At 42.4% G+C, this 15,256-nt stretch overlaps 1 protein-coding gene across 2 annotated transcripts in view; it reads right to left on the bottom strand.

Annotated features, from left to right (window-relative positions):
- The window catches only part of TMEM71 (transmembrane protein 71), a 48,591-nt gene that overhangs the window by 12,973 nt on the left and 20,362 nt on the right, over positions 1-15,256 (bottom strand). For both annotated transcript variants that reach the window (XM_040433295.1, XM_040433294.1), the window contains 2 exons: positions 6,084-6,144; positions 2,478-2,672 (listed from right to left, as the gene is read on the bottom strand). In XM_040433295.1, the coding sequence (XP_040289229.1) occupies positions 2,478-2,672; positions 6,084-6,144 (256 nt within the window). The remainder of the gene's footprint in view (positions 1-2,477; positions 2,673-6,083; positions 6,145-15,256) is intronic.

The raw sequence follows: 15,256 nt of genomic DNA, 5'->3' as shown, positions 1-15,256 counted from the left end.
TGTAATAACAGTTCTGTTCCTCTGTTATTCCTACTAAAAGTTTATAAATGAATTACCAGCAGTCTGCAATAAAGTTCCAGCTGGGTGTTACCAGTTTTGCGGGTGTCCTTGCACAGTGTGACACTATCCAATCAGTGCTGCCAGTGTAAAACTGTTCAAGGATACACCACCACCCAGCTGGATTTTTATTGAAAACTGATGGCATTCATTACTTATAGCAGGAATAACAGAGGAATAGCACTTCATATAGTCCTAAGAATAGATGCTCCAGAATTGTCATTACATTGGGAATGCAAGTAGTTAGTAAATCGGACGTGTCAGGAGCGGTGAGAGGTCTGTTTAATGTCATTCTGAAAGAAGTGCGCTGGAGTAAGAGCCAAACCTTTAAGCATTTTTTGGCAAAAATGTCAAGAGCATCTTAAAACTGAAAAAGGAACAAACTTTTGTACAAAAGTGACGTGCACCAAAATTTGCGACTTTTTTTTATGTCAGAAACTGGTGCAAATGGCATAATAAATTGCCTCCATAGATGTAATTTTCTGACTGTAAGACAGTTTAGAATTTATTAACAAATGTGCGCCTCTTAATAAATTAGGTGCAATTCTTTTTCTTTCTTTTTTTTTATTTTTATTCTGCAGTATGGAATATTTTTATACACCACCACAATGAATTTCAAATGAAACAAACAAGATGTGCTTTAACTGCAGACTGTCAGCTTTAATTTGAGGGTATTTACACCCAAATCAGGTGAACGGTGCAGGAATTACAACAGTTTGCATATGTGCCTCCCACTTGTAAAGGGACCAAAAGTAATGGGACAATTGGCTTCTCAGCTGTTCCATGGCCAGGTGTGTGTTATTCCCTCATTATCCCAATTACAATGAGCAGATAAAAGGTCCAGAGTTCATTTCCAGTCTGCTATTTGCATTTGGAATCTGTTGCTGTCAACTCTCAAGATGAGATCCAAAGAGCTGTCACTATCAGTGAAGCAAGCCATCATTAGGCTGAAAAAACACAACAAACCCATCAGAGAGAGAGCAAAAACATTAGGCGCGGCCAAAACAACTGTTTGGAACATTCTTAAAAAGAAGGAACGCACCGGTGAGCTCAGCAACACCAAAAGACACGGAAGACCACGGAAAACAACTGTGGTGGATGACCGAAGAATTCTTCCCCTGGTGAAGAAAACACCCTTCACAACAGTTGTCCAGATCAAGAACACTCTCCAGGAGGTAGGTGTATGTGTGTCAAAGTCAACAATCAAGAGAAGACTTCACCAGAGTGAATACAGAGGGTTCACCACAAGATGTAAACCATTAGCGAGCCTCAAAAACAGGAAGGCCAGATTAGAGTTTTCCAAACGACATCTAAAAAAGCCTTCACAGTTCTGGAACAACATCCTATGGACAGATGAGACTAAGATCAACTTGTACCAGAGTGATGGGAAGAGAAGAGTATGGAGAAGGAAAGGAACTGCTCATGATCCTAAGCATACCACCTCATCAGTGAAGCATGGTGGTGGTAGTGTCATGGTGTGGGCATGTATGGCTGCCAATGGAACTGGTTCTCTTGTATTTATTGATGATGTGACTGCTGACAAAAGCAGCAGGATGAATTCTGAAGTGTTTCGGGCAATATTATCTGCTCATATTCAGCCAAATGCTTCAGAACTCATTGGACGGCGCTTCACAGTGCAGATGGACAATGACCCAAAGCATACTGCAAAAGCAACTAAAGAGTTTTTTAAGGGAAAGAAGTGAAATGTTATGCAATGGCCGAGTCAATCACCGGACCTGAATCCGATTGAGCATGCATTTCACTTCCTCAAGACAAAACTGAAGGGAAAATGCCCCAAGAACAAGCAGGAACTGAAGACAGTTGCAGTAGAGGCCTGGCAGAGCATCACCAGGGAGGAAACCCAGCGTCTGGTGATGTCTATGCGTTCCAGACTTCAGGCTGTAATTGACTGCAAAGGATTTGCAACCAAGTATTAAAAAGCGAAAGTTTGATTTATGATTATTATTCTGTCCCATTACTTTTGGTCCCTTAACAAGTGGGAGGCACATATGTAAACTGTTGTAATTCCTGCACCGTTCACCTGATTTGGATGTAAATACCCTCAAATTAAAGCTGACAGTCTGCAGGTAAAGCACATCTTGCTCGTTTCAATTTACATCCATTGTGGTGGTGTATAGAGCCAAAAATGTTAGAATTGTGTCCATGTCCCAATATTTATGGACCTGACTGTATATCTGCCCCATAGTGTTTTACTACAGCATCCTGGATCTCCATATTAAGTCGGAGAGCTTCTTTACCCAACAATCCACTATCAAAGAGCTTAATGACAAACCCAGCCCTGCTACATCTGTGTGTTATTTTGATGAGTAAGCACTGCCCAAGGGTGTAATAACCCCAGGGCCCACCAGGACCTTGCTGCCCAAGGGCTCGCATACACCTGTGGCAGGCTGGGCACTTACCTCACCATGTTCTCTTTGTAGGACACCGTACATTGGGAAGGGCTGAAGGATATGTTGCCCAGGTCATCCCAGCAGAAGCTGTCTTCATCACACACGTAGTAGCCATTGGACAGCAGGCGCAGGCTGTGCCGGCAGGGGCTCATATTAACATCGGATTGATTTGGGGGGCTCATATTCACTGCATCAGAGTTTTCTCTATGAGAAAGAAGGTCAGTGTCAGCGAATGGTTAATTGCATTCTCGCCGTCCAGTATGGACTATAGAACAGCACAACCATGTGGACCAGTAATGCCCCTGCTGGTGGCCCTTAGGGGCAGGTAAGTTCACATGGTATAGCTATCATCTATGTCTTATGTGTGTTCTTAGCTCTTGACCCAACCCTGGCTGAATGTGACATGCGGCCCTTTGATGTAGTAAATAGACACATTTGTGGCCCCTACAATATGTCAGCTCGACCATCACTGCTATAGACTGAAAAACTCCAGCATTATCCTCATTTTACATCCTCGTCAAAATAAAGTTGGCTACTACTATGTACATACAGTACATACATATATATAGTACATACATACAGTACATACATACATACAGTACATACATACATATAGTACATACATACATATAGTACATACAGTACATACATATAGTACATACAGTACATACATACATATAGTACATACATACATATAGTACATACAGTACATACATACAGTACATACATACAGTACATACATATAGTACATACATACATACAGTACATACAGTACATACATACAGTACATACAGTACATACATACATACAGTACATACATACAGTACATACATATAGTACATACATACAGTACATACATACAGTACATACAGTACATACATACAGTACATACATACAGTACATACATATAGTACATACATACATACAGTACATACATACATATAGTACATACAGTACATACATATAGTACATACAGTACATACATACATACAGTACATACATATAGTACATACATACATATAGTACATACATACATATAGTACATACAGTACATACATACATACAGTACATACAGTACATACATACAGTACATACAGTACATACATACAGTACATACATACAGTACATACATATAGTACATACATACATACAGTACATACATACATATAGTACATACAGTACATACATATAGTACATACAGTACATACATACATACAGTACATACATACAGTACATACATATAGTACATACATACATACAGTACATACAGTACATACATACAGTACATACAGTACATACATACAGTACATACATACAGTACATACATATAGTACATACAGTACATACATACATACAGTACATACATACAGTACATACATATAGTACATACATACATACAGTACATACAGTACATACATACAGTACATACAGTACATACATACAGTACATACATACATATAGTACATACATACATATAGTACATACAGTACATACATATAGTACATACAGTACATACATACATACAGTACATACATACAGTACATACATATAGTACATACATACATACATACAGTACATACAGTACATACATACAGTACATACATATAGTACATACAGTACATACATATAGTACATACAGTACATACATACAGTACATACATACATATAGTACATACAGTACATACATATAGTACATACATACATATAGTACATACATACATACATACATATAGTACATACAGTACATACATACATATAGTACATACAGTACATATATATAGTACATACATACATACAGTACATACAGTACATACATACATATAGTACATACAGTACATACATACATATAGTACATACAGTACATACATATAGTACATACAGTACATACATATAGTACATACATACATATAGTACATACATACATATAGTACATACATACATACATATAGTACATACATACATATAGTACATACAGTACATACATATAGTACATACATACATACAGTACATACATATAGTACATACATACATACATACATACAGTACATACAGTACATACATACAGTACATACATATAGTACATACAGTACATACATATAGTACATACAGTACATACATACAGTACATACATACATATAGTACATACATACATACATACATACATATAGTACATACAGTACATACATACATATAGTACATACAGTACATACATATAGTACATACATATAGTACATACATACATACATACATATAGTACATACAGTACATACATATAGTACATACATACATACAGTACATACAGTACATACATACATATAGTACATACATACATACATACATATAGTACATACAGTACATACATATAGTACATACATACATATAGTACATACATACATATAGTACATACAGTACATACATATAGTACATACAGTACATACATACATATAGTACATACATACATACATATAGTACATACAGTACATACATACATATAGTACATACAGTACATACATATAGTACATACAGTACATAATATAGTACATACATACATATAGTACATACATACATATAGTACATATAGTACATACAGTACATACATATAGTACATACAGTACATACATATAGTACATACATACATATAGTACATACATACATATAGTACATACAGTACATACATATAGTACATACAGTACATACATATAGTCAGGGGCGTAGCTAACGGCTCATGGGCCCTGGTGCAAGAGTTCAGCTTGGGCCCCCCTTTCCTCAGTGCGTTGTGTGTCTTCTTATGTGGCACAAGGGTCTTTGGGCCCCCTCAGGCTCCTGGGCCCGGTAGCGACTGCTACTTCTGCACCCCCTATAGCTACGCCCATGCATACATAGAGAACATACATATAGTATAGACACAGTACATACATAGAGTACATAGACATACATACACCCAGTACACACTCAGTACATACATATAGTATATACAAACAATACTTATTATATTACATACACACAGGACACGTATACTCATATGTATGTTGTTTGAATGTAGTATTTTGCAGTATCCTGAGACTGGATAATAGGACTAAGCCAAAGCCATATTCTAAGACTCAATGCTAAGACTAAGCCATATTCGAAGCCTGGATCTTAGACTAAATCATATCCTAAGACTGGATCTAAGACTAAGCCATATCCTAAGACTGGATCTAAGACTAAGCCGTATCCTAAGACTGGATGCCAAGACTAAGCCATATCCTAAGACTGGATCTAAGACTAAGCCATATCCTAAGACTGGATCTAAGACTAAGCCGTATCCTAAGACTGAATGCCAAGACTAAGCCATATCCTAAGACTGGATCTAAGACTAAGCCATATCAGAAGACTGGATCTAAGACTAAGCCGTATCAGAAGACTGGATCTAAGACTAAGCCGTATCCTAAGACTGGAGCTAAGACTAAGCCGTATCCTAAGACTGAATGCCAAGACTAAGCCATATCCTAAGACTGGATCTAAGACTAAGCCATATCAGAAGACTGGATCTAAGACTAAGCCGTATCAGAAGACTGGATCTAAGACTAAGCCGTATCCTAAGACCAGGAGCTCATTCACAATTCACATATTTACCGTGAACAATGTCCAAAGAGTCTATAAGGCAGAAGTGCAATGTCTTGGAAGAGGGATGAATCTGCAAGAAGAACATGATAATTAGCAAATGACATGGCAGATCGCTGCAGCTTACATGGGGCCACACAGGAACTGCCCCGGGGTCCTCAGTGACATGTCTGCCTTGTTATGCATCCACATAGTAGCCAGCAATGTATCTCTGTATCTGGTAAAGTTTGGCATCAGGAGACTCAATGAAATGCACAAAGATGAAACCAGTGGACCCAGTGGACCCACAGCAATCCCAGCAGCAGCACTTCTGCCCCCAGCAACCAGGCCATTTTGGGTGGCTTTGTGGCAGTGGTTCTTGGCCAGATCACACAGCAGATCCACCACATGTGGCTGTACCCTTATGGTGACCAAGAAATGGATAAATAAAAATGTATAACTTGAAATAAGAGGACAATATCTGGAGTTTTGGTTTAAAAGGGTTTTCCAAGGTTTTATAACTGATGACTAACCTCAGGACAGGTCATCAGTATCTGATCGGTGGGGGTCCGACACCCAGCACCCCCCGCCGATCAGCTGTTTGAGTTCGGCTCACACAGCTGAGAGTCTGTTACAGTGTATCAGCTCAGGTAATCCTCTGTGAGCTAAACACAGCAAGAGTCCAAATGTCTGTACTGTCCTGGACTGCAGGCTGATAGCTCTGGCTTACACTGATACATTGTAACTAGCTGCAGCTGTGAGAAGGTAGTAGGGTAGGACACGTTTTGTGTAAACAAAGCTGGTTCTATTCACTGACATCCAATACATATAATCACGACATTGGCTTTGCACTTACTGGAACACCTCAACAGTCATATTGATCGCTAACTGCCTGCTGCTAGATGGTGAGGAGGCTCTCCGTTCCGCAGGCCTTGTGCTGCAGTTGTGCTGATGTCATAGCAGAGTGCTATGACATCACAGATGTAGCAAATGGTTTTTAAAGGGAAACGGTCAATGATGGAATTTCATTTGTAGAATAGTATACCTGCTGGACTTTTTGGCTTTCCCGCCCCAGCATTTCATGGACTATGTTTTTTTTTTTTTTTTCCGTGATGTGGCGGGCAGGTTTTACAATCGGGTCAATTAGGATGAGGAGAGTATAGGAAAATCCATTATCAAAGTGGGGCAGAAAACAAAAAAAAAATGTTTTCTCTCAGTTTGCCTCTTAGGCCTCTTTCACACGAGTGATTTTTCCGTCCGGGTGCGATGCATGAAGCAAACGCATAGCATCCGGACTGAATCCTGACCCATTTTTTTTTAATGGGTCTGTGCACATTTTTCACGCATCGTTTCTGCGTTCAGCATGTTCTATATTCTGGTTCCATAGACGTGAATGGGGCTTGTGTGAAAAACGGAAGACATCCAGATGCAACGCGTTTTTCACTGACGGTTGCTAGGAGATGTAGATTGTTATCCTTCATTTTTTTTTTCACACGTGTGAAAAACGCATCCAAAAGTGATTGCACGCGCGTGGAAAAAACTGAAACACTGAACACAAAGTACGCAGACAAAACTGACTGAACTTGCTCGCAAAACCATCCGTTTTTTCCGAAACAGATCCTGACACAATCCATATCGTTCGTGTGAAAGAGGCCTTAGGGTTCAAACACACGGTGATCTTGACCGTACCCAAGGATCGCAGTGGGATTGCAGTGTGGGGGTTGCAGAATGACTCGCACATGTACAGCAACCCCAAAATTACAAAAAAATCCAACATTTCTGGGGTTGCAGCGTACGTGCAAGTCGTTCTATGACCCCATTCATTTCTGTGCTGGCACCGCTACACTGTGATCTGCTGTGCGACTAAAGATCGCCATGTAACCAAATCCATATGGAACGATCTGTATATTCCTCAGTAGGGGGGTAAATCTCTTCCTGAATTCTGGAGATCTTTGGTGTCACCATAAGGCTCCATGCACGCGGCCGTATTTTTTGTCGGCATCCGATCTGCATTTTTCGGATGCGGACCCATTAATTTCTATGGGGCTGCAAAAGATGCAGACAGCACACTGCGTGCTGTCCGCATCTACGTGTCCATTCCACAGCTTTGCCAAAAAGGAAGAACGTGTCCTATTGTCCATTTTGCGGACAATAGGCCTTTCTACAGTGGTGTCGGACATGTAGAGCGGGAACGTGCGGGGTGCACACGGCCGGTATCCATGTTTTGCCGATCCGTGGTTCGCGGACCACATAATGGATATGGTCGTGTGCGTGAGACTTCATTTATCGAGGGAACAATTTTAAGTTCAAAAACACTAGTTGTTCTTTTTTTTTTTTTACTGAAAAAGATTTTTTTAGACATTTACAGATCTCTTCTTTATCCTATAGATTTTACTATTTGCAAACCATCTATTATGGATTATTTGGTGTCTAGTAAAGCACGTAAAGCGGGGGTCATTCTCTATAGAAGTATGTGACTGATTACAGTGTCTCTAGGAAAAATTTGGGAAGAAATCTCTGGTCTGTTTCAGAAGGGAGATGGGAGATGATGCTAAAGTCGGTATATTCCACTTTATAGAACTTTAACCATAAAATGACACAATATATGATTTTACATAGGCTTTATTATTCTCCTCTGGACTCATGTTCCTTCAGTTGTAGGCATTCCTCTAGGTGTCCTAAAGCTGATGGGTTTGGAGTAGAGATGAGCAAATCTCTTGGAATTCATTCCGTTTCTGATTGAAATTTTTCCAAATATTTGATTTAGGTCCAAATCAATTGTACCTGAATCAAATATGCTCCAATTACTCTCAAAATTGGCAAGGCCTCCTAGTAGTCAGATTTTATTGTGTGCAAAAAACTGAATTTTGAAGACAAGAGAGAGACCCACGCATTATACTTCTCTGAGAGAGGTGTGCAAGCCAGTTTCTCTTGAGTACTGAGTGTTTCAGGAGAAAATTGCCCTGGTTAGCTGAGTGGCCTTGGGGGTACTCTTAGGGATTATCTCTCTCATTAGAGAGACCATCTAGTGTGCATGAGGAGTATTATATTACAGCCAATGTTGCACTGCACTTCTTAGAGACATGTATGCAAAGTAGCATATCTTACATCTGCTGGAATCAGATAGGCTTATCGTTCTTTCCTTTTTGGAAGGAATGTTAATTTGCATAATACATTTGGGTATCTGTGAAAGATATTCAAATCAGCATTCCTTCCAAAAAGAAAATAACGCAAAGCCTATCTAATGAGTGTTGGCTCCTCATGCATACTAGGTGGTCACCCTAATGAGATTGATCACCCTCAAGGCTACTCAGCTAACCAGAGCAGTTTTCTCTTGAGACACTCAATACTCTTAGGCCCCTTTCACACGGGCGAGTATTCCGCGCGGATGCGATGTGTGAGTTGAACGCATTGCACCCGCACTGAATACCGACCCATTCATTTCTATGGGGCTGTTCACATGAGCGGTGATTTTCACGCATCACTTGTGCATTGCGTTAAAATCGCAGCATGTTCTATATTATGTGTTTTTCACGCAACGCAGGCCCCATAGAAGTAAATGGGTGTCACAGCCAGACAGCTGAGAAGCGCTCACAGGAGCTTCTCAGATCCTCCTCCTTGAATTTCTTTGTTTTGGTTTAGTTTCTCATCTCGTTAGTCTATCTCAGCTGTCATGCAGTTGGACTGATTGCTACCCTTTAAGTTCCTCCCCATAATGCAGTAGTGTGCGGCTGATACAACTTCCTGGAGTGTGTGTGCATGCTGTTCCCAGTTCCCAGTCCTCAGTCGTATGTCGTCTGCAAGATAAGTGCTGTTTATGTATTTATGATTTTGTCTTTTCTGTATCCAGGTGACCCTGACTCCCTCCGTGTCAGTGTAGGGAGCCGGTGGTCGTGTCCCTTCACTATTGTAGGGTCTTCAGGTAATAGATAGCCGAGGAACGTGGATATGCGGCCATCCACCTTTGGGGTGTTCGCATAGGCTGAGCAGTGAGGGAGAGCGGCAGGTCTATTGCAGGGGTCTCCCTTTGTTCCTTAGTTGTGGATCCAGAGAGACATTGTTTATATGGTATTGTCTTGTTTCCTGTACACCATCCGTGACATTATCAGCCGCCAAAACCATCTCAAGCATGGATCCGGTTTCACTTTTGGCTGAACGCTTCCATGGTCTTTCATTGGAGGTAGCTGATCTCCGTAAGACTTTTTCTCAGTTTCAAGTGACCGGTTCAGCTTGCGTTCATGGAGTTTGTGCTGAGCCTAAGATCTCGCTCCCGGATACGTTCTCCGGGGGTAGTGAGAATTTTGTGCGTTTTAGAGAGGCTTGCAAACTCCATTTTCGCCTTCTTCCCCATTCTTCTAGTGATGAAGAACGGAGGGTGGGGATCATTATATCGCTCCTCAGGGGTAACGCTCAGTCCTGGGCCTTTTCGCTGCCGGAGGGGGCACGGCCCCTCCGTTCAGTGGATGAATTCTTTTTAGCCCTGGGTCAGATATATGATGATCCGGATCGTATTGCTCTGGCTGAGTCTAGACTACGTCTGTTATGCCAGGGTAAACAATCCGCAGAGATATACTGCTCAGAATTTCGGAGATGGGCAGCAGATACGGGTTGGAATGATGCTGCACTCCGAAGTCAATTTTGCTATGGTCTTTCAGAGGAATTGAAAGATGCATTTGCCTTTCATGAAAGACCTACCTCCTTGGATTCTGCTATGTCTCAGGCTGTTCGTATTGACAGGCGTCTTAGAGAGAGAGGAGAGATCTCTCCTTCCTGTCATACTCAGTCCCGGGACAGTGCAGCGGTCTCATTCTGTGCGCAGGGGTCTCAGTCGCTGTCAGCCCCTTCTGAGCAGGAGTCCATGCAGCTGGGGTTGATTGCCTCTGACAATAGAAGATTCAGCCCGCAGGGGAGGGTTTGTTTTTGTTGTGGAGGTATAAATCATCTGGCAAATGTTTGTCCCTCTAGGAGATTCAGACAGTTTTCTGGGAGTAATAAAGAGACAAAAAGGAAAAAATCTTTTAAAAATGTTCCGTCTGTTACTATTGGCAGGGTTGAGGCGGAAATTAAAGGTTTTCCGTTTGCTTGTAGTTCCCGTTTTGTCCTGCCTGCTAGGGTGGCGCTAGAGAGCAAGAGCATTTTTTGTGAGATTTTTGTGGATAGTGGAGCAGCTGTCAACCTCATTGATAATCAATTTGCAATAACTCATGGTTTCCAGGTATGCACTTTGGGAAAGGATATTCCTGTTTTTGCTATTGATTCAGCTCCACTTTCTCAGAAATCATTAAAGGGCATAGTTCACAATATCCGTTTAATTGTGAATGATGCTCATGTTGAGGATGTGTCATGTTTCGTCCTTAGCGGTTTGCCTACTCCTCTAGTGTTGGGGCTACCCTGGCTCTCTAAACATAACCCCACCATTGATTGGCAAGCGAGGCAAATAAATGGTTGGAGTGACTTTTGCAGAGAGAATTGCCTCATAACATCTGTTTCTGAGGTTTCTACTAAGACTGTACCACCTTTCCTCTCTGAATTTTTGGATGTCTTCTCTGAGAGTGGTGTTCAGGAATTGCCCCCTCACAGGAAGTACGATTGCCCTATTAATCTCACCCCAGGCGCCAAGCTGCCTAAATCTCGTTTATACAATCTCTCCCAACCTGAGAGGGTCGCTATGCGGGCTTATATCTCTGAGAGTCTGAGAAAAGGACACATACGACCCTCGAAGTCACCTGTTGCCGCTGGTTTTTTCTTTGTTAAGAAAAAAGATGGTTCTTTAAGACCTTGGCCCAGATTCAAGAAGCACTTGCGCGGGAACAAGTGTGATTTGCGCCGCGCAAGTACTGATTTGCTCCTATGCAAATTTGCGGCTGATTCTGTAAACCAGTTAAGCCTGAAATGCTGCCATTTTCCCGCGCACGCAGCCTAGCTGTTCCTGCGCAATTTGCGTGCAATTTTGCGCGGGGTGTAAGTTGCGCCTTCATGGAATTCCCTCAGCGAATATGCAAATTAGGTACTGCCGATGATTCAGAAACATGCGCGTGTGATGCGCATCTTGCGCTGGAAGCGTGCAAGCTTTTTTCCCTGGGCAAACTTGCTCCTGTTAAAAGCAGGGGCAAGTTAGCAAAAGATGGCCAAATGTCATCTGAAGGAGCGCGCAACTTCAGCAGCACCTAGACAGACGATCTGAACAAGCAGATTTGAAATACATCTAAAGAACATCTAAATAGTTATTCTAGATGGCAGTTTGTTCTTTTACCTTTTTATCCTATGAGAATAAAACACAAAAACAAGTGTTCCTTGTGCTCTTCAAATGAAAAATGACATTTTCAGATGTTTCTAGAATTTACTTATCTCATTCAAGTACTACACTAAAACAGCTGCACCAATAAAATAAAGGCTATGTATGTTTATTTCTGTTCTTTTATAATTTAAATTCCTTATACAGTAATATAAAATATTTTGGTCCCTTTGGGAGGTGCCATGTCTTGCAAAAGGGCTGAATTTCCTTGCTCAGGGGGGGTAGGAAAAAGCAGGATGAAATTCAGCAAAGAACCTGCGCAAGTCTGCTCCTATTTATTTGCTCAGTGCAAGCAGCTGAGCAGGATTTGCCCTGAAATTATGCTAGCAAACCTCTGCTGAGCCGAAAATTCCTCATTTACATAGGGGCACACCCACTTTGACTTGCACGGCCTTGCGCCCTCAGCTTTGCCTTAAACAGGAGCAAATTAAATGAACAAACGATTCCTGAATCAGGTGGCAATTTGGCAAAATTGCTCCAGCGCAGAGAAATTCAGCTGAGCGGCTCAGGTGTAAGTAATGGGCAAATCTACCTGAATCTGGGCCCTTGTCTGGATTTCAGGGAGCTGAACAGTATCACTATTCATGATCCTTATCCGCTTCCTCTGATCCCGGACCTGTTTAACCAGGTTGTTGGGGCTAAAGTCTTTTCCAAATTAGACCTAAGAGGGGCATACAACCTGGTCAGGGTCAGAGAAGGAGACGAATGGAAGACGGCTTTCAATACCCCTGAGGGCCATTTTGAGAATTTGGTTATGCCTTTTGGTTTGATGAATGCCCCAGCCGTTTTTCAGCATTTCGTCAACAGCATTTTTTTTCATTTAATGGGAAAATTTGTATTAGTGTATTTGGATGACATTTAGATTTTTTCTCCTGATTTCAAGACTCATAAGGAACACTTACGTCAGGTCTTGCCCATCCTGCGGGAGAATAAATTATACGCGAAACTGGAAAAATGTGTGTTTGCGGTTCCAGAAATCCAATTTCTAGGGTTTCTTGTCTCCGCTTCTGGTTTTCGCATGGACCCCGAGAAGGTCCGCGCTGTGCTTGAGTGGGAGCTTCCTGAGAATCAGAAGGCGCTGATGTGTTTTTTGGGCTTTGCCAATTATTACAGGAAATTTATTTTGAATTATTCCTCTGTTGTTAAACCACTCACTGATATGACCAGAAAGGGGGTAGATTTTTCTTCCTGGTCGGTAGAGGCGCGTAAGGCCTTTTCTAATATCAAGGAGAGTTTTGCTTCCGCTCCCATCCTGGTATTTCGTTACCCTTCATAGTTGAGGTTGATGCTTCTGAGGTAGGGGTGGGTGCGGTCTTGTCTCAGGGTTCCTCTCCTGCCAAATGGCAACCGTGTGCCTTTTTCTCAAAGAAACTCTCCTCCGCAGAGAGAAATTATGATGTGGGAGATAGGGAATTGTTGGCCATCAAGTTGGCTTTTGAGGAATGGCGCCACTGGCTAGAGGGAGCCAGACACCCTATTACCGTGTTTACTGACCATAAAAATCTGGCCTACTTGGAGTCAGCCAAGCGTCTGAACCTGAGACAGGCCAGATGGTCTTTGTTCTTTTCAAGGTTTAATTTTGTTGTTACGTTCCGCCCTGGGGTTAAGAATGTGAAGGCAGATGCCCTGTCACGTTGTTTTCCGGGAGGTGGGAATTTTGAAGACCCGGGTCCCATTTTGGCCGAAGGTGTGGTGGTCTCTGCTCTTTTTCCTGAATTGGAGGCAGAGGTGCAGGCAGCCCAGTCAGAAGCTCCTGATCTTTGTCCTCCTGGGAGGTTGTTTGTGCCTCTCGCTTTGAGACACAAGATTTTTAAAGAACACCACGACACGGTCCTTGCTGGGCACCCGGGGGCAAGAGCCACACTGGATCTCATCGCTCGGAGATTCTGGTGGCCTGCGCTTCGTAAGTCGGTTGAGGGTTTTGTGGCAGCTTGCGAGACTTGCGCTCGTGCCAAGGTCCCTCATTCACGGCCATCAGGTCCTCTCCTTCTTTTGCCCATTCCTTCCCGTCCTTGGACACATCTGTCCATGGACTTCATAACGGACTTGCCTCGTTCCTCGGGGAAGTCTGTGATTCTGGTGGTGGACCGTTTTAGCAAAATGGTGCATTTTATCCCTTTTCCTGGTTTGCCCAATGCTAAGACGCTGGCGCAGGCATTTATTGACCACATTGTCAAATTGCATGGTATTCCTTCAGACATAGTCTCTGATAGGGGCACGCAGTTTGTTTCCAGATTCTGGAAGGCTTTCTGTTCTCGCTTGGGGGTTCGGTTGTCATTCTCTTCTGCTTTCCATCCGCAGTCGAATGGCCAGACAGAGCGCGTCAATCAGAATCTGGAGACATATCTGCGCTGTTTTGTGGCGGAGAATCAGGAGGATTGGTGTTCCCCATAATGCAGTAGTGTGCGGCTGATACAACTTCCTGGAGTGTGTGTGCATGCTGTTCCCAGTTCCCAGTTCCCAGTCCTCAGTCCTCAGTCGTATGTCGTCTGCAAGATAAGTGCTGTTTATGTATTTATGATTTTGTCTTTTCTGGATCCAGGTTGACCCTGACTCCCTCCGTGTCAGTGTAGGGAGCCGGTGGTCGTGTCCCTTCACTATTGTAGGGTCTTCAGGTAATAGATAGCCGAGGAACGTGGATATGCGGCCATCCACCTTTGGGGTGTTCGCATAGGCTGAGCAGTGAGGGAGAGCGGCAGGTCTATTGCAGGGGTCTCCCTTTGTCCCTTAGTTGTGGATCCAGAGAGACATTGTTTATATGGTATTGTCTTGTTTCCTGTACACCATCCGTGACAATGGGGCTGCGTGAAAATCGCAAGCATCCGCAAGCAAGTGCGGATGCGGTGCGATTTTCATGCACGGTTGCTAGGAGACGATCGGGATGGAGACCCGATCATTATTATTTTCCCTT

Source organism: Bufo bufo, chromosome 5 (genome assembly GCF_905171765.1).
Source record: "Bufo bufo chromosome 5, aBufBuf1.1, whole genome shotgun sequence".
Taxonomy (NCBI): domain Eukaryota; kingdom Metazoa; phylum Chordata; class Amphibia; order Anura; family Bufonidae; genus Bufo; species Bufo bufo.
This window is presented reverse-complemented; position numbering and strand designations above follow the sequence as displayed.